Below are 19,677 nucleotides of genomic sequence, written 5' to 3'. Positions count from 1 at the left end.
ACAGGCTGTGTGAATTTCTCTGTGGACTGAGCGCTTTGATACTTTCACACTATTAATATAGACCCTAAACTGCTTTATACTCAAAAAAAGACATGGAAATATCACTTTATACAATATGGGACCTTTAAAAAAAAAAAAAAAAAAAAAAAAAAAAAAAACAGTTACATGGTCCCATTTTGGTTCATAGTACCAAATGCATCACTCTCCCTACTTCTTTTTTTTCCCAGCACAAATTCTCAGTGTCCATCAGTCCAGAAATTAAAATCTAAATATAGGTCCACTGTTAAGGTCAAACGTTTAGATTTTTATATGAATGTTTAAACAGCAAAAAAAAGGAAAAAATTATATTCAAGCAGCAAATCGCTTGTATAGTCCCAGTTGCATTACTCTACCCTGTCCCTGCCTTCTTTTTTTCCCAGCATGTACACTCAATGTCCATCAGTCCACAAATTAAAGGCCCAGTTTCTTCTCAATATCCTGCTTTAATATGTTCTTCTTGATCTAGAAAAACAAACCAAAAAAAATGCTGTCATCTCAGTTTTATTTTGATTAATCATTAATCATTCTGCTCATGTTCAGACATGTTGGTATTAGAGCAGAAGTTACCTTTCCAGTGACGGTCAGGGGGTAGCTGTCTACAAAGATCACATAGTGTGGGATTTTGAAGTGAGAAATCTGAAAAAAAGAAAAACAAATATCAGTCCACACAGTGTGCAGCTGTGCTCTGAGGATGGGCATGTAGAGCTTTTGGCTGTTTTACTCATCACCCATGCTCACCTGGCCTTTGCAGAACGCTCTAATCTCCTCTGTACTGGAGGTGTGGCCCTCCTTCAGCCTGATGCAAGCACACACCTGCTCACCCAGCCTCTCATCTTTCACTCCAACCACCTGGGAAACAGAACACCTAGAATTTAGACCACCACAGCTGATTAATGTGACCTCTCCATGAAATTTATTTTAAATATATTCAGAGTATTGTTTACAAAAACATCAAAAAATACATTTGAACTGCTGTTCCCACAATGAAGTAGACAAAACCACAGTAACTAAGTATATTTACTGTATTGTACTTCAATACATTGTATTATTGTACTACTTTACTTGAGCATTTTTTTCAGTACATTCCTGCGAAGTTCTCCTTATTTCGAAGCAAAGCTTTTAGTCAGCTGGAAAAAAAAAATTTTATTTTCTAAAATGTAATAGGCCATAGCTGTGTTCATCATATGAGAAAAAACTAACTCTGCCAACTCCTAAGACTCTTCAGCAGAGTACCACGGCCTTATCTGAAGTCCATGTTTGAAGTTTTAGACATAAAGAAAGATTCCTTTTGTTTTAAACATTTGCTGTGTTTACCACGACCAAACTTCATTGCTGCCTTAAAAAATTAGCCATCCAACATCAGACAGCATGTCAAGGGTTGTAACTTTTGTTTAATTCCGGATAAACCAGAAAAACAGACAGCTCGTAGTTGCCGTTTTTTAAGGTTGGTCAAATGGCTTATGGCCCTTTCTAGGCGTGGTAGCATATTCTACAAGCTTTTTATTCTACAGGTTCTAAAGTCAGTCAGTCATTCTTTAGGTTGTTTCAGAGTCAATAGGTTCTATAAATGCACTGTTGAACAATACAATGCTTTGACATACATTTTTTTTAAAAAATGTACTAAAAATTCAACTGAACAACTTTCACTTTTATTGGAGTAATATTTGACCAGGAGTATCTAAACTTTGACTCAAGTAATGGAGCTGTGGATTTTGTCCACCTCTGCTTGACAGTGAATCACCGCCATCAACCTTCTAGAGAGACTTTGCTGCCCTCCAGTGGTTTTGAATTGTACCTGCACCTCCTGCACTTTGGGATGTGTATAGAGAAATTGCTCTATCTCAGCAGGGTAGATGTTCTCTCCTCCACGGATGATCATGTCCTTAATGCGTCCTTCAATGCGGCAGTATCCCAGACTGTTGAGGCTGGCTGTGTCACTGTGTAGAGGAAAATTGAAGGGGAAAAAAATTATATATTGCACACAGAATCCAAACTAGTGCATCAAACATACATATAGATCTCTACACTGTCAATAAAATATTTTTTAAAAAACCATAAAGTCGTAAATTAACATTAATCTTACCCAGTCCTGTACCAGCGATCTTGGGAGATAACCTCTCCAGTTTTCTCAGGATCAGCCCAGTACCCATGCATGACACAATTGCCTCTGATCATCAGCTCACCTGTTGCCCCCAGAGGCACAATCTCCCCAGTAGTGGGGTCCACCACTTTAGCCTATGGTTACATGCATACTGTAAGTCACAGTGTTGTCATGGAAATGTGTAGATGAGGGTTGTGTGAAAGAGGGGGCATACCTCAGTGTGGCTCATGATACAACCAACAGTATTCATCTTCAGCTCCTCGCTGTCTTGTGGGAATCCCAGAAATGTAACGGGGCTATTCTCAGTGGTTCCATAACCAGTCTGTTTAAAGTTTAAAGTCTGATGAATACACATTCTTCTATGCTGAAGAAACATTATTTGAAAAAAGTACAGGGCATATAAACACTCACCGTGATCTCTCTCATGTTCATGTCTGTTATCAGTTTTTTTAGTATCTCAGAGGGGCACGAAGAACCTCCCATAATTCCTAAAGCATAGCAAACAGACAATGATGCCTTGAATAATGGCTCCAAACATCATACCAAATTCAATACAACACAGTTTTAGTCTTTACATTTCTTACCAGATTCAACTGATGACAAATCATACTTGTGTAAATCTGGTTGGCTCAGCAAGTCAGTGAACATTGTGGGAGTGCCATAGACGATATTGCACCTGAATTAACAACACACAGGTGGCAGCCAATGAAAGTGCTTAGTACTATACGTGTGAAAGTCATTTGGGTGATGAGAAGCATCATGTCATACTTTTCACTCTGAATGGCCTCTAAATTGGCACGACTGCTGTAGGCAGAGGAAGGGAAGACAAGTGTGATACCATGTACTGCCATACTCATCCCTCCAAGCACAGAGCCAAAGCAGTGGTACATGGGTACAGGCACACACACTCGCACCTGAGGCTGATGAAAACATGGAAAACAAGATTGCTCATGTTTCACTGTTTGTATTTTCTTCAATTCAAGAGAAGAATATGGACTTACTCTTGATGCATAACCCAATCGGAGACCCATAAAGTAGGCATTATTGACAATATTGTGATGGGAAAGAGTGGCTCCCTTTGGCCTCCCAGTAGTGCCCTAAAACAAAGAACAGGACTTGATCTGAATCATTATTAGATCTTCACTCACCTAGCACTTTGTTAGGAACACGTGTACAGGCCAGGGGCTTCTATTAATGTTCAAATCAAACATTAGAATGGGAAGACAATGTTATCTCATTGACTTTGACCTTTGATTGTTGCTGCAGGCTTCAACAGCAGAAGAACTTGTCAGATTCCAGTCCTGTCAGCCAAGAAGAGAAACCTGAGGCTGCAGTGGACACCAAAACTGGACAATTAAAGACCGGTGAAACAGGAGATTGACAGCATGAATGTGCAGCTGACAAATCTACAGTTATTATGTGATGGTATCATGTCAACATGAACCAGAACCTCAAAGGAATATTTCCAACATCCATGCCAAAAAAAATTTATGCCATTTTCAGGGCAAAGGGAGGCCGTACCCAGTGTAACTATAGTGTTTCTAATAAAGTGCTCGATGAGTGTGTGTTATATCATGATGTCAGTCTAAGTAATACAAAGCATGTGCGCCATTATAAAAGGTGCAATACTGAGGGTTACTGATGTGAACTGAATGTTGATGGGTTCATCGGAGGACAGCTTGCTCTGTAGATCCATCAGCTCTTTGTGGTGCCGACTCTCTCCTGCTTGCATCACATCATCTACATGGAGCATCCCTGGCTGTCTGCTATCTGTCACAATCACCATACGCAAGTCTGGCACCCTGGCAGACCCAAGACAGGATCTTTACATTAAATCTAGGAAACCATAAATTATACATAGTGCCCTTTGTGAAGTATTTTCTGTGTCTTACTACAATAGTGATAATACAGTGTTATAAATATTTTATTTTAGAAATCTGTCATACCTGGAGCTTTTCACCATGCCAGCTGGTGTCAGATCAATCTCTGGGCACATCTCCCTCAACATCTCACAGAACCTCTGGGTTTTAAAGTGATTAGGGCAGACCACTGCTTTACACTGGACCTGGACACAACATTTTAATTCTGTTGAATTTATGTTCTTACCTGCTTATGTGAAAGGATTTTGCTAGTATGAAAGTAGTAAATTGTCAGCTCTCAGTTGTCTAAATTGACATGCGTTTTACTTTCGTTAAGTAGTATAGTAAGTATGTAGTTTGTAATTAGGCTAATGCACTGTGACATAATCACTGGGCACAAGTTATACCTTCTTTAAAGTAAACTCCACTTCCTTCAGCTGATAGGCTGGGTTCAATGACACCTGCATGGAAAAAAAGTCAAGTCTATTTATACAGCCACTCACCATACATTCATACTATACATGTTATATCATATAATACATAAAACATATCCCATCAAGCTGTGTATAGAGGTTAATACATACTAAGGAATTACAGTGACCTGGTAAACATATAGTGGTACAGCTACATAACAGCTCCCCTGGGCCCCTGGATAGGTTCAATGTCCTACTCACTGACACATGTTAGCATGGTGCAATTTGTCCAGAGCTGAAAGACTGTGTGTCTAACCACAAGGTCACACTGCTGTGAATGTAATTTGAAAGGTATGCACAGCTCCCAAACTCACCAGTATAATTCCAGCCTTGGCTGTAGCAAATTGGAAAAGGATCCATTCATATTTGTTGGGTCCCCAAACTCCCAGTCGGTCACCTCGCTTCAGCCCCAGGGCAAGGAGACCTGCAGCTACCTTGTCAACCTGCACCAATGTATGTTACAAAAATATTTGACAATTCTTTCTTCTATGTGCCAACAATAGAGCTAGAGATTTTTTTCTAATGCTTGCAATTTAATTAAACTGTTATATATACAAGCCTGGTAATTATTTCCTCCAAAGACTACAGCAAGAGAACCACAGAGACACTGATAAACTGAATAAATAGTTTTAAGGAGGCACTTTTTGCATCCCAGGATTCCTACAAGCGATTTCATCAGATGTCAAAAGGCCAACCAACTATTATATTACCCTGCAAAATTGAGACTGAAAGAAAAGGTACAAACAACTTGCATTTATCAGCAATTTGATAAGCTGAGCTCACTAATCAGTTCCTACTCTTTGTCTCGGTGTTAATTATTGAAATAAGAGACCTGTAGTGTTAAAAATGAAAGTCTCTTGGATCATTTGATTCCAGCTTTCAAAGCTCCAAAAATATCAACTGAATAGCAAGAAGTCATTGTGTTAAAAGGTTGATACATGCATGAAGGCTCCTGAAAGCCAAAGCTGACAGCTCAAAATCTGAGACACACATCTTGCTGAAACTGTGCAAAGGTTTTCCGGATGTCATCTTCAAGGAAGACCACAGCTTCACGGTCAGGCCAGCGCTCCACTGTGGTGTCCAGGCTCTGGCCCACAGTCAGGGGGAGCAGAGAGATGGAGGAGGTACCATGCACATAGCTGCTGGTCAGAGAGGGTTTGTGAGGAGGGCTGTCCACATGGAGTGACCTGGTATTGAGAGCAACATTCAGGAAAAAGGGCAAGGGTCAAATACAGTGAACAGACTGTGATTTGAGCATTAGACTTACAGTAACTGCACATTTCAAGGAGAAGGCCCACTAATTGTTTACCATTCTTCTACATTAAAGAATACAAGAGCCTTAGATAAGCCTGATGAATAAGACAAAAACATACACCAGGCCAGGACAATCAGGCTCAGGCTCAGTCTTAACGGCAAAAAAATTTCACACAGCATGAGCCAACTAATGCAAACAAAAACCTAATTTTCGGGGGGCATTGTTTTAGTGCAGAGATGTGACCCTTAAAATAAACAACCATACAGAAAAACACTGAGCTCATATTGTTTACTGACTGCAGAATTGTAATGGTTTGCCAATTATTACCTAAGAGCCAGAAGTGACCAGACAAATGACTTCTTGTTCATTATGTTTTTTGTCATCAGGGATTGCTTGGACCTCAGAGTTTTCTCTTGCTCTGTTGTAACCCTCCAGTATGTTGGGTTTATTAACAACCCAACAAGCCAAAGACAGTTGTCACCAGGAATTAATTAGTTTTGGTGTTTTTTCAACTCTACAACGGCAGCAGAGTGGATTATTGTGTGGAACATCCATCGGACATGTGTAAGCCTTGACTACCAGCTCACTGACATTTTTTTGCAGTAAAAGGAAACAAACCTATGAGTGTGGTTCCACCAGACAGCAACTGAGAAATGCAAACATTGAAGGCCACGATATTAGTTCAGAGGTTAAAGTCTGAGATACCTGGTTGTTAAATTTGACAACCTCCAGCCAAAAATGGGAAGAAAACAGTGAGACAGAGACAGTGTTACTGTACTGTCTGGATGGAGGAGCTGTATTAAAATCAATTGTGATCAATTAACAATGCTTGTGTAGATGGTTGCCCCTCCAGGTAAGACTTTGTACAAGCTAACATGGCCTATTTTTTTAATGACTGGTTTAAAACCAAATTAATATTTAGATATCTCACAAAGATCTTTGTCGCTTGATTTAAAAGCAATGGTTTATATTTATTATTAAACATTGCAAACTTAGACATAAATGTCTGCAATGAATTTTTGAGTAACACCATGTCACCATTTGACCACTTGAGTGTGGAGAGCATAAACTTACCGACACCACTGGAGCAAACTTGTGCTGCATAATTTCCACGTCTTGCTGTGCTTGAGTCCATCCACAGATCGGAGACTGTGAGCACAGAACCTTAGTAGTGAGGAAGAAATGAGTGCTGACATTGGGCTGAACAGTCACACAGTCCGTCCTGATATATCTGAGCAGAAGACACTGGGTCTTAATCAGGTTCTTACCAGCTCACCTTTACCCCAATTTTATCACTGTATGTGTAATCTTTAACCTGCACTCATTCTCACTGGATGAGAGATTTCAGGAAAGTATTAACTTTAATTATAATATTTACTATTTACCAATTCTGACAAAACCATACAAATAATGAGTTCAAGTGTAGTTTTATACACCACACATTAATGGCATCTGTATGTTTGAAAAGCTTTTGAAATGTCAGCACTCAAAAAGCAAGAGCCAAGGCACTGCTAATAACACGAGCAGTCAGGAGGGAAAAAGCTGGTTCTATACTTCCTTTCTATAAAACTTTAGATCAATAAACATCTTAATCAGATGTCTTGGAAATGCACATAAAATACTGCAGCAATGAATAACACAGCAAGGCCCAAAGGACAATGCATTACCTATTTTAGCTTAACCTGGTAAGATTGTTTTTCTTGTGTAATATTTAAACTTTAACCAAAACAGCAAAAGCACTGGTCCCAAAGCTACAAGAGAAGGACAGAATAAGAAAAATACTCAAAATGTTATCATATAATCATATAATTGAATTCCGTAAAAATAAAAAAAATAAAAAATATTTAAAAAATGCTGTGAAATCCTACTTAAATATTAATTGTAATCATTTTCTATAGTATGATTTCACCAACAAAGCCAACACATTCATAAGTCATAGTTATTTTTAATGAAAATACATTTTTAAATTGTCAATATGCAGTTGTGGTTGCAACCATATGTGAGAAAGACACCATTTTTCATACTGTCCTAAGAAGAGAAGGAGCCTTGTCCTTGTAAAAGCCACTGTATTACAATATCAAATAATCACAGTTGTGAAAACTGAGATGATAAATATGCTGTGTATTACTGATTGTTGTGTTACTAAAGATTATACAGTATGAAAAAAAAAAACTTTCCACAAGGACCTATTTCTGGAGCTTTCAGGCCTATTTGGTTACCGTCATCAGTGGTACACCTTGTGTTAAGAATTCACTGTCAAACAACTATAATCAAGGTCAGTAACAAACTATAAAGATGAAAAAATATAGGTCCACTGTTAAGGTCAAACGTTTAGATTTTTATATGAATGTTTAAACAGCAAAAAAAAGGAAAAAATTATATTCAAGCAGCAAATCGCTTGTATAGTCCCAGTTGCATTACTCTACCCTGTCCCTGCCTTCTTTTTTTCCCAGCATGTACACTCAATGTCCATCAGTCCACAAATTAAAGGCCCAGTTTCTTCTCCATATCCTGCTTTAATATGTTCTTCTTGATCTAGAAAAACAAACCAAAAAAAAAAAGCTGTCATCTCAGTTTTATTTTTGATCAGGCATTCATCATTTTGCTGTTGATGGTTTAGACATGTTGGTATTAGAGCAGAAGTTACCTTTCCAGAGACGGTCAGGGGGTAGCTGTCTACAAAGATCACATAGTGTGGGATTTTGAAGTGAGAAATCTGAAAAAAAGAAAAACAAATATCAGTCCACACAGTGTGCAGCTGTGCTCTGAGGATGGGCATGTAGAGCTTTTGGCTGTTTTACTCATCACCCATGCTCACCTGGCCTTTGCAGAACGCTCTAATCTCCTCTGTACTGGAGGTGTGGCCCTCCTTCAGCCTGATGCAAGCACACACCTGCTCACCCAGCCTCTCATCTTTCACTCCAACCACCTGGGAAACAGAACACCTAGAATTTAGACCACCACAGCTGATTAATGTGACCTCTCCATGAAATTTATGTTAAATATATTATGAGCACTGTTTACAAAAATATCAAAAATAGAGATTTGAACTGCTGTTCCCACAATGAAGTAGACAAAACTATAACTTCGCCGTGGATCACTGCCATCAACCTTCTAGAGAGACTTTGCTGCCCTCCAGTGGTTTTGAATTGTACCTGCACCTCCTGCACTTTGGGATGTGTATAGAGAAATTGCTCTATTTCAGCAGGGTAGATGTTCTCTCCTCCACGGATGATCATGTCCTTAATGCGTCCTTCAATGCGGCAGTATCCCAAACTGTTGAGGCTGGCTGTGTCACTGTGTAGAGGAAAATTGAAGGGGAAAAAAATTGCTTTTCCCACATGGATTCCCAAATGGTGCATCAACCTCTGTGCAACTAAAATACATAGATCTCTACACTGTCGATAAAATATTTTTCTGTTGATTTACACAAAGTCGTAAATTAACATTAATCTTACCCAGTCCTGTACCAGCGATCTTGGGAGATAACCTCTCCAGTTTTCTCAGGATCAGCCCAGTACCCATGCATGACACAATTGCCTCTGATCATCAGCTCACCTGTTGCCCCCAGAGGCACAATCTCCCCAGTAGTGGGGTCCACCACTTTAGCCTATAGTTACATGCATATTGTAAGTCACAGTGTTGTCATGGAAATGTGTAGATGAGGGTTGTGTGAAAGAGGGGGCATACCTCAGTGTGGCTCATGATACAACCAACAGTATTCATCTTCAGCTCCTCACTGTCTTGTGGGAATCCCAGAAATGTAATGGGGCTATTCTCAGTGGTTCCATAACCAATCTGTTTAAACATTATGGATACATGTTCTTTTATGCTGAAGAAACATTATTGGAAAAAAAGTACAGGACATGTAAACACTCACCGTGATCTCTCTCATGTTCATGTCTGTTATCAGTTTTCTTAGTATCTCAGGAGGGCAGGGAGAACCTGCCATGATCCCTAAAGTACAACAACAACAACAACAACAACAACAGGATGCCTTAAATAATGGCTCCAAACACCACACCAAATTCAAAAAAACATAGTTTTAGTCTTTACATTTCTTACCAGATTCAACTGATGACAAATCATACTTGTGTAAATCTGGTTGGCTCAGCAAGTCAGTGAACATTGTGGGAGTGCCATAGACGATATTGCACCTGGATTAACAACACACAGGTGGCAGCCAATGAAAGTGCTTAGTACTATACATTTGAAAGTCTTTCGGGTGATGAGAAGCATCATGTCATACTTTTCACTCTGAATGGCCTCTAAATTGGCACGACTGCTGTAGGCAGGGGAAGGGAAGACAAGTGTGATACCATGTACTGCCATACTCATCCCTCCAAGCACAGAGCCAAAGCAGTGGTACATGGGTACAGGCACACACACTCGCACCTGAGGCTGATGAAAATATGGAAAACAAGATAACTCATGTTTCACTGTTTGTATTTTCTTCAATTCAAGAGAAGAATATGGACTTACTCTTGATGCATAACCCATTCGGAGACCCATAAAGTAGGCATTATTGACAATATTGTGATGGGAAAGAGTGGCTCCCTTTGGACTCCCAGTAGTGCCCTAAAACAAAGAACAGGACTTGATCTGAATCATTATTAGATCTTCACTCACCTAGCACTTTGTTAGGAACACGTGTACAGGCCAGGGGCTTATGTTAATGTTCAAATCAAACACTAGAATGGGAAGACAATGTTATCTCATTGACTTTAACCTTTGATTGTTGCTGCAGGTTTCAACAGCAGAAGAACTTGTCAGATTCCAGTCCTGTCAGCCAAGAAGAGAAACCTGAGGCTGCAGTGAACACAGGCTCCCCAAAACTGGACAATTAAAGACTGGAAAAACATAGCCTGGTCTGCTAAATCTGGATTTCTGCTGACGCACACAGATGGTACCAAACTGCCTGGCGTCAACAGTCCAGGCAGGGGGTGTGCTGTAAAATGGCTCACTTTGGGCCCTTGATTCCAATCTGTCATCGTTTGAATTCTGCAGTTTATCTGACTATTGTAGCTGACCATGTGCATACCTTAATGGCCACAATTTACCATCATCTAATGTCTACCTCCAGTAGGATAATGCTCCATGTCACAAAAACTGGTTTCATGAACATGACAATGAGTTCAGTGAACTTCAGTAGCGTCCCCAGTCACCAGATCTGAATCCAGGAGAACACCTTTGGTAGAACAGGAGATTCACAGCATGAATGTGCAGCTGACAAATCTACAGTAATTATGTGATGGCATCATGTCAACATGAACCAGAACCTCAAGGGAATATTTTCCTACCCAGTGTAAGTATAGTATTTCCAATAAAGTGCTCGATGAGTGTGTGTTACATCATGATGTCAGTCTAAGTAATACAAAGCATGTGCGCCATTATAAAAGGTGCAATACTGAAGGTTACTGATGTGAACTGAATGTTGATGGGTTCATCGGAGGACAGCTTGCTCTGTAGATCCATCAGCTCTTTGTGGTGCCGACTCTCTCCTGCTTGCATCACATCATCTACATGGAGCATCCCTGGCTGTCTGCTATCTGTCACAATCACCATACGCAAGTCTGGCACCCTGGCAGACCCAAGACAGGATCTTCATATTACATCCAGGAAACCATCAATTATACATAGTGTAAGTATTTTCTGTATCTTACAATAATGATAATAGAGAAAGAACAGGTGCCTTAAGAACATTTTTTGAAATCTGTCATACCTGGAGCTTTTCACCATGCCAGCTGGTGTCAGATCAATCTCTGGGCACATCTCTCTCAACATCTCACAGAACTTCTGGGTTTTAAAGTGGGTAGGGCAGACCACTGCTTTACACTGGACCTGGACACAACATTTTAATTCTGTTGAATTTATATTCATATACTGCTTATTTGAAAGAATGCATTTTACTTTCGTTAAGTAGTATAGTATGTAGTTAGTAAGTAGGCTAATGCACTGTGACACAACATTGGGCACAAGTTATACCTTCTTTAAAGTAAACTCCACTTCCTTCAGCTGATAGGCTGGGTTCAATGACACCTGCACGGAAAAAAAGTCAAGTCTATTTATACAGCCACTCACCATACATTCATACTATACATGTTATACTATACGTGTATAGAGGTTAATACATACTAAGGAATTACAGTGACCTGGTAAACATATAGTGGTACAGCTACATAACAGCTCCCCTGGGCCCCTGGATAGGTTCAATGTCCTACTCACTGACACATGTTAGCATGGTGCAATTTGTCCAGAGCTGAAAGACTGTGTGTCTAACCACAAGGTCACACTGCTGTGAATGTAATTTGAAAGGTATGCACAGCTCCCAAACTCACCAGTATAATTCCAGCCTTGGCTGAAGCAAATTGGAAAAGGATCCATTCATATTTGTTGGGTCCCCAAACTCCCAGTCGGTCACCTCGCTTCAGCCCCAGGGCAAGGAGACCTGCAGCTACCTTGTCAACCTGCACCAATGTATGTTACAAAAATATTTGACAATTCTTTCTTTTATATACCAACAATAGAGCTAGAGCTAGCTTTCTAACGCATGCAATTTAATAACCTGTTAGATATACAATCCTGGTAATCATTTCTTATTTCTCCAAAGACTACAGCAAGAGAACCACAGAGACACTGATAAACTAAATAAAAAGTTTTAAGGAGGCACTTTTTGCATCCCAGGATTCCTACAAGTGATTTCATCAGATGTCAAAAGGCCAACCAACTATTATATTACCCTGCAAAATTGAGACTGAAAGAAAAGGTGCAAACAACTTGCATTTATCAGCGATTTGATAAGCTGAGCTCACTAATCAGTTCCTACTCTTTGTCTCGGTGTTAATTATTGAAATAAGAGACCTGTAGTGTTAAAAATTAAAGTCTCTTGGGTCATTTGATTCCAGCTTTCAAAGCTCCAAAAAAATCAACTGAATAGCAAGAAGCCATTGTGTTAAAAGGTTGATACATGCATGAAGGCTCCTGAAAGCCAAAGCTGACAGCTCAAAATCTGAGACACACATCTTGCTGAAACTGTGCAAAGGTTTTCCGGATGCCATCTTCAAGGAAGACCACAGCTTCACGGTCAGGCCAGCGCTGCACTGTGGTGTCCAGGCTCTGGCCCACAGTCAGGGGGAGCAGAGAGATGGAGGAGGTACCATGCACATAGCTGCTGGTCAGAGAGGGTTTGTGAGGAGGGCTGTCCACATGGAGTGACCTGGTATTGAGAGCAACATTCAGGAAAAAGGGTAAGAGTCAAATACAGTGAACAAACTATGATTTGAGCATTAGACTTACAGTAACTGCAGATTTCAAAGAGAATGATCTTCTACATTACAGAATAGATGAGCCTTGGATAAGCTCAATGAGTAACACATAAAAACATACCATTATACTCAGGCTCAGTCTTAACAGCCATCAAAGCATGAGCTAACTAATTGAACCAAACTAACTAAAAACCCAATTTAAGAAAGCATTGTTTTAATGCAGTTTTGTGACCCTTAAACCAAACAACCAAACAGAAAAACATCAGCTCATATTTACAGACAGCAGAAGTGTCATGGTTAGCCAATAAATACACGAGAGCCAGAAGTGACCGGGCAAATGATCTCTTGTTCCTTAATCTTTTCGACAGCTGAGTATCAGTAGAGAGTCACTTGAGCATGAAGAGCATTAACTTACCGACACCGCTGGAGCAAACTTGTGCTGCATGACTTCCACGTCTTGCTGTGCTTGAGTCCATCCACAGATCGGAGACTGTGAGCACAGAACCTTAGTAGCGACGAAGAAATCAATGCTGACATTGGTCTGATCAGTCACACAGTCCGTCTGTTTCAATTGGATTTAAATACAGTTCTAATGTATCTGAGTAGAAGACGCCAGGTGTTAATGAGCAGGTTCTTACCAGTTTACCTTTACTCTGGTTGGTTTTATCACTGCATGTGTAATCTTTAACCTGCAGTCATTCTCACGGGCTGAGAGATAAAGGTATATTTGCCAGTTAGCCTTTTAAAGCACGTTGAAAGAAAATATTAACTTTAATTAGTTGGGATAGCTGCAAAAGCAATCCCACTATATGCTCTTCTCAGGTTCAAAAATTCTTTATTATTCCACACTTTTTTTAAATTTGTGTATCCTTAGACACTCCGCTTTTTTTCTGAAACCCCAATATTGATATTTTATAGGTGGGATCCTGTATTGTACATGGCTGCCTGTGTTTTTCAACTAGCTTCAACAATATGACTCATAACTTTGTTCACCACCTCCACTACAGTTTGCATTCCTTTCCCTTTTTTCCATCTTTTAATACTACGTCAATTGCGTCTTCATAATTCAAACCAGCAACGCAGTTTAGCTTTAGTTTATGCAGAACAGAAGGAAGCAATCCCACCAATTTCTAGTTCCATTGTAACACATTAATGGTATCTATCTGTATGTTTGAGAAGATTTTGAATTGCCAGCACTCAAAAAGCAAGAGACAAGGCAAACATGAGTCACCAGGAGGGAAAAAGTTGCTTGCTTTATATCAAATTTTAGATCAATAAAATAGCTTCATTATATGTGTTGGAAGTGGACACAAAAATCCTGCAGCGGTTAACAACACAGCAAGATCCAAAGTACAATGCATTAACTATTTTAGCTTAACCTAGTAAGACTGTATTTATATCTTGTGTAATATTTAAACCTTAAACTAAACATGTGGTAAGACTACTGCATAATGGTCTTGCACATTAAAATTGTTAATATGCAGTCACAAACATGCGTCAGAAAGACACAATTTTTCATTTTTTCAAAATAAAACCATGTTAACGGAGATGGCTAGGATGTTTACACTGGTTTGCAGTTTTTAAAAAATCCCCGAGGGTTTTATGAGATAAAATATTTTTGTATTATTCCACCACCAATTACAATCACAATCTTTAAACACCTTGACCTTTGACCCACAAACTGTTACATTAGCTGGACCGTTTCCGGTCGGTCGTTACCGGTTTAGTTCGTGGATTTCGTGTCCCGTCGACGGTGAGATGTGTTGCTGAAATGTTCACCTTTCTAAAAAAAAAAAAAAAAAAAGAAAAAAAAAAAAGATGCTTTGAAGACATTGTCTGGATCACATCAAGCTGATTCGTTTAGAAAATCTTACAAAATGACACTAATTTAAAACTGCCGCTTATTCCGCCATTCCCGGCTGTTGCTATGGCCTTGCTAACGCCAACTGTGTTTGCTAACTTGCTTTAATTAATTATGCGTCAGACTGAACTACATGATGACAAATAATACGCTTTAGACAAATATGGCTTTAGACTGTGAAATGAAGTTAAGTGCCGTTTGTTTTCTATTAAACGAGTCTCAGAGGCGAAACGTGCAGGTTTTAAAGGGTAATGTGAATGACGAGGAGTTGCTAAGAGAAGCGAAACCACTGAGATGTGTTCATAAGTAAAGTGTCGGTGTTGAGTGTCTCTGTCTCCTTCAGATACATGCATGTTTGAAGCATGGCTGGGAGACGAGCTGCACTGAAGGCCATCGACTGGGTGGCTTTTGCAGAGAGGGTGCCACCCAGCCAGAGGACCATGTTCAACAACCTGAAGACACGGGGCGATGCTGTTTCTGCAAAGTTTGTATTCCCAGTTAAATACCACCTTCAGCATGTTCATGGCGGTGCAGTGGTCAGCACTGTTGCTTCGAAGCATGAAGCTCCTGGGTTCAACCCCAAAGGTTGGAGTTTGCATTTCTCCTGCTTCTCTGCAGACACTTCCTCCAACAGTCCAGCAACATGTAGGTTTTGTTTATTGGCATCACTCGAGTATTGGTGGATGTGGGTTGTGTGACTGCTGGGACAGGCTATAGGCTTCTCCACGCTATAACTGCATATAGAAAATGAACTGATGGGCACCCCTTTTTTTTTTTTTAAATTAGCACTGCTATTATAAACAGGAACAGTACTGTAAGTAGTTTGTAACCACATGATGTGTTCACAGGCTTGCGTCTCTGCTTGAGAAACCTGCCGCCATTGACTGGAGCTACTACAGCTCAGCTGTAGCTAAAGCAGGCATGGTGGATGAGTTTGAAAAGAAGGTAAGAGAAGACCATAACGTGAACAAGCTATTACCAGTAGGTCTGGCACTTGTACTACTGTTCATTTCTGGATAATTACTTTTAGGTACAGTAATGGTTGTTTGACCATGATAATAGCATGTAGAGCATTTTATTGTCATCACGCATAGTATTAACTGTCTGTTTCCCCTCAGTTCAGCGCTCTGAAAGTTCCTGAGCCTGTAGACACTCAGACAGCACTGATCAACTCTCAGGAGGCAGAGGCGGTGAGTCCTCCTGTGTTAGATGTCCAGTAGAGAACTCTGCGTGTCTTCCCATGAACACTTTTTAAAAGTAGCATTCATTGTGATACTTGATTTTTTTTTTTTTTCTCAAAATATAGAAACTACCACAAAGTGTGTTTGTAGTACTTTGGTGCTGGTGTAGTCTTGGCAATTTTAAAAATGTACGAAGCATAGATGCTGTTGTTTGCAAACACCAGTAATCATTGAGAGTAATTATTTTGCTTTACATACAAACTTTTAGTAGAATTTTATTTTAATAGCCATGTTTGAAATTTTTTTTTTCCTCGCAGTGTGAGCCTTGCTATTTTGAACTATATCATCCACAAGTGCATTTATTTTTGACATTGTGTACACAAACTGTATTAAAACTCTCTCTTTTTCATTTCTCTGCCTTTCAGAGCAGAACAGCTGCTGCCTACATTGAAGCATCCAAAGCTCGTATCACCCAGTATGAAAAAGAGGTGGGTACTTCATGTTGAGACTTTCATTAACAGCCCCTGTGTGTATCATTAGTACAGCAGAATATTGCCTAAACAGTAATCTACAATTCAGATCACACACATACAGACTTAGACTCTCACTGTCTGCAGATAGATGTGTTTTACATAGAACCTATCTTGTGTGCACTGTACTACCAGCTGCGTTTTTCCACTTGTATTTATTTAATTTGAAACATGTCACCCATTCACCTTACCAGAGCTGTGAAGCTAGAGAAATCTAAATGCAGAGCAAATTCATCATCTGACTCTGTTGCCCTTTCATCAGCTGTAATACCCACCATACTGAAACTGAATTTCTCCCAGGAGTAAATCTGATACTTCTTATTTTCACCCACCTTCTTAATTTACCAGAGTCAAGTGGAAACACTTAATTAAAATCCCCCTTTTGTCCTTATCCTCTGTTCTACCTCCCCCCAGCTGGACAAATTCAGAAACATGATTCCCTTTGATCAGATGACTATTGAAGACTTGAACGAAACTTTCCCGGAAACGAAGCTGGACAAAGTGAAACATCCTTACTGGCCACACAAACCCATTGCTGAACTGTAAATGTACCTATGACATGTAGCTTCCATTGAGGAAAACCTGTACAGTATGTGTATAAAAGTCCTGATTGCTCATTCAGAAGTTTATAAAATGACTGAAATGATTTTTTTTTTTTTTTCCCACGGTCTGTATGAGCTGTATGAATGGAGGGGAAAAATAAAAATGAAACATCACATATTTGTTTGGTTTTCTTTTAATTAGACTTCAGTGATTCCTCAATATAAAATATGGCGCAATGTTACTACTTTTAGTGATCAGTGAAAATGAGTTAAAGGTCGTCAGTGTTCACAGGCCCATTATAAACAACTTCTCAGATCCCTCACAGGCAAACAACTGTTATTTTATTACTGGATTTCTTCCCAGGCGTCATGAACTTAACTTGATCTGTTGGACTGTGTTTTCTTTCTAAATTTGGTATGAAATATCCTCCAACACTCACTGAAAATCTAACCCTTGTGGATACACTGATGAGTTTTTAAGTACACGCTCAGCCAAATCGCTCTCAGCAGAAAGCAGAGTATGGTTTCCTTCCCTCATGGAGTCACTGTTGTCTTTGGGACAGAGACTTGCAGTTGTCAGTTTCCTGCATCAGCAGGGCAATAGCACTACTTTCTTCCTTTTTGTATATTTGCCCATGTCTGCAGGTAGGCATGGCCTCATACACTTGAAAAGATGTCTATAGTACTGGATAGATCCAGTGTCGCATTAGACAGATTCAAGTCATCCATCAGTGCATGGACATCTTGTCTGCAGGAACAAATGATCACGCCCCCATCCCTTTTATTATGCTGTGTCAGTCATGTTCAGGCTTTGTTATGACTACGGCATAAATCTACATTTCACCACGGCTGGAAATGTGAGCGGTCTCTCTGGGATTGGAGCAAGAATTTAAACATAAAGCCTGTTTTCTGTGCTCTCACTGCACTGTTATTATGGCTTTGGTTTGCGGGTTAATAATACTGTACATAACTTGGTCCATCAGTGCAGGCATCATGGTGATAAGTAGAGGAATGCACCCCTACCTTAGTGTTGTCAATGTCTCAGGATTTATCGTATACAGCAGTGATGTGACACTTCAAGCTGCAGCTACACTTCCATCCTGCAGGGGGCAGCATCCAGCTGGGAACAAGGGATCAGATGTGCCCTTCACTGTCAGCAGTATGAGATAATCACTGTCTTCTGGTCATTTTAGAATCATTTTATTTTGGGTAAATTTGTATGCAGTCACTTTTTGTCATTTTCAAGCTGATTTTCACTGATATTTGACTTATATATACTTATATATTTCATGGTACTGTATTGTAGAAATTTGCAGAGGTAGAATAAGTATTTTTGCTTTACTAAAGTAAAGTTACCACAGTGTAAAAATACTCAAATTATGGTACTTCATTCAGAATATTTCTTAAGTAAAAGTACATATGTATTATCAGCTATACTTAAAGTATTTAAGGTAAAATCACACAGCTACTTATAACAGCTACTTATAACAGCCCCTGTTATAAGTAGCATTTAAATATTGTATCCAGTTGAAGTGAAGCCAGTTTTAACTACTTGTGTCATTGTGTTTGATAATATAACCAATAATTCATATTCTGTAAGGTAATCACGTGTTTTGTACGTAAAATCTTAAAATGCCCAGTAAGAAGCAACTATAGCTACAGTAAAGGACTTGAGACTGGAGGTTTGTCCCAGGCATCCAGTGGTTTCATTTCCATACAGGTACTCATTGCACACTCTTTAACTCTTGCTCAAGTTACTGTATGTGATCCTTCATAGTGAAAATGACATTTGTGTTCATTTCTGTGAAACTGATTTAACTGTTGTGCTGTAACAAACTGAAGACTTTTCAAATCAATCTGTGCTTAAACACAGATTCTAAGAGCCTGTTAACTGATCTTTTTACTGTTTATAAATTAAATGAACCCAGTGGCTGCCTGGAACTACAGGAAAAGATACACCAAAAGTCTCCAACTGTATTGCCTGCATTTAAACATTGGATCCAAAAATATCACATTAAATATACATGATTTGTAGTTAAGGAGCTAAAACTTGCATAGATCATTTTACGCAATGAGAGGGAGTTTTAGGATATCTCAGAACAGCAAAAGCAAAATTTACCATATGCGAAATACTGAAGGACAATCAACATCTTAACACAATGCAAAAGTCAAATCTAGGTAGTACATACTGTTTGTGTGAAAGTGAATCTACAGTATTTGATACAAATGTCACTTTTCATTTTCCATATTTATTTCTTGAATTAAAAAGGACCAACACATGCACTCTGTCAGCCATGTAAAAACTATAAAAGTGATAAAGTTTTTTTTTAAGTAACTTTAAGGCCTGCACTAATCATAGCAGCAGGAGTGGAGGTAAATGAGAGAGGCTTCTGTCTTCCAGCAACCTCACATTTTCTAAATAACAGGGCAAAGGAAAACTTCACTGTCAGCATGCTGTGAGGCTCCTATGCCCTCGTTGGCGCTCTCTCTCTCTGATTTCCCCACTCAGACATATTATGCATTCCACAGCCGAGCGGTGATAATCCTCCCAAAATCTACACATTATGTCAT

General features: G+C 39.4%; 3 protein-coding genes across 3 annotated transcripts in view; 1 reads left to right on the top strand and 2 right to left on the bottom strand.

Annotated features, from left to right (window-relative positions):
- LOC139615302 (medium-chain acyl-CoA ligase ACSF2, mitochondrial-like) overlaps nt 1–6,945 on the bottom strand; it is an 8,398-nt gene extending 1,453 nt beyond the window's left edge. Inside the window, exons 1-16 of the mRNA XM_071473131.1 lie at nt 6,802–6,945; nt 5,464–5,659; nt 4,787–4,915; nt 4,407–4,460; nt 4,087–4,205; nt 3,780–3,942; nt 3,142–3,237; nt 2,909–3,060; nt 2,725–2,816; nt 2,552–2,628; nt 2,355–2,462; nt 2,123–2,274; nt 1,835–1,976; nt 778–888; nt 607–675; nt 1–501 (exon numbers count right to left, since the gene is read on the bottom strand). The exon at nt 1–501 is cut by the window's left edge and continues 1,453 nt beyond it. Coding sequence (XP_071329232.1) covers nt 451–501; nt 607–675; nt 778–888; nt 1,835–1,976; nt 2,123–2,274; nt 2,355–2,462; nt 2,552–2,628; nt 2,725–2,816; nt 2,909–3,060; nt 3,142–3,237; nt 3,780–3,942; nt 4,087–4,205; nt 4,407–4,460; nt 4,787–4,915; nt 5,464–5,659; nt 6,802–6,923 — 1,833 coding nt within the window. The 5' untranslated portion in view covers nt 6,924–6,945 and the 3' untranslated portion in view covers nt 1–450. The remainder of the gene's footprint in view (nt 502–606; nt 676–777; nt 889–1,834; nt 1,977–2,122; nt 2,275–2,354; nt 2,463–2,551; nt 2,629–2,724; nt 2,817–2,908; nt 3,061–3,141; nt 3,238–3,779; nt 3,943–4,086; nt 4,206–4,406; nt 4,461–4,786; nt 4,916–5,463; nt 5,660–6,801) is intronic.
- A 711-nt stretch (nt 6,946–7,656) lies between these two features.
- Nucleotides 7,657–14,072, bottom strand: LOC139615288 (medium-chain acyl-CoA ligase ACSF2, mitochondrial-like). Its single transcript, XM_071473109.1, has 16 exons — nt 13,408–14,072; nt 12,748–12,943; nt 12,066–12,194; nt 11,713–11,766; nt 11,450–11,568; nt 11,146–11,308; nt 10,210–10,305; nt 9,977–10,128; nt 9,793–9,884; nt 9,608–9,684; nt 9,418–9,525; nt 9,186–9,337; nt 8,883–9,024; nt 8,546–8,656; nt 8,375–8,443; nt 7,657–8,262 (listed from the first exon to the last, which is right to left on the bottom strand). Exons 1-16 carry the CDS (start codon nt 13,527–13,529, stop codon nt 8,212–8,214), a joined length of 1,833 nt encoding a protein of 610 aa, XP_071329210.1. The 5' UTR covers nt 13,530–14,072; the 3' UTR covers nt 7,657–8,211.
- A 546-nt stretch (nt 14,073–14,618) lies between these two features.
- atp5pd (ATP synthase peripheral stalk subunit d) lies at nt 14,619–17,282 on the top strand. The gene is made up of 6 exons (XM_071473118.1): nt 14,619–14,745; nt 15,197–15,337; nt 15,702–15,798; nt 15,972–16,043; nt 16,460–16,522; nt 16,979–17,282. The coding sequence occupies exons 2-6, from the start codon at nt 15,216–15,218 to the stop codon at nt 17,108–17,110; spliced, it is 486 nt and encodes a 161-aa protein (XP_071329219.1). The 5' UTR covers nt 14,619–14,745; nt 15,197–15,215; the 3' UTR covers nt 17,111–17,282.
- The last annotated feature ends 2,395 nt before the right edge of the window (nt 17,283–19,677 follow it).

Source organism: Trachinotus anak, unplaced genomic scaffold (assembly GCF_046630095.1).
Source record: "Trachinotus anak isolate AG129_WGS33_773 ecotype Australia unplaced genomic scaffold, CSIRO_AGI_Tana_v1 ptg000003l, whole genome shotgun sequence".
In the NCBI taxonomy this organism is placed as follows: domain Eukaryota; kingdom Metazoa; phylum Chordata; class Actinopteri; order Carangiformes; family Carangidae; genus Trachinotus; species Trachinotus anak.
Note: the sequence above shows the minus strand (reverse complement) of the source record. Positions and strands in the feature narration are given on the sequence as shown.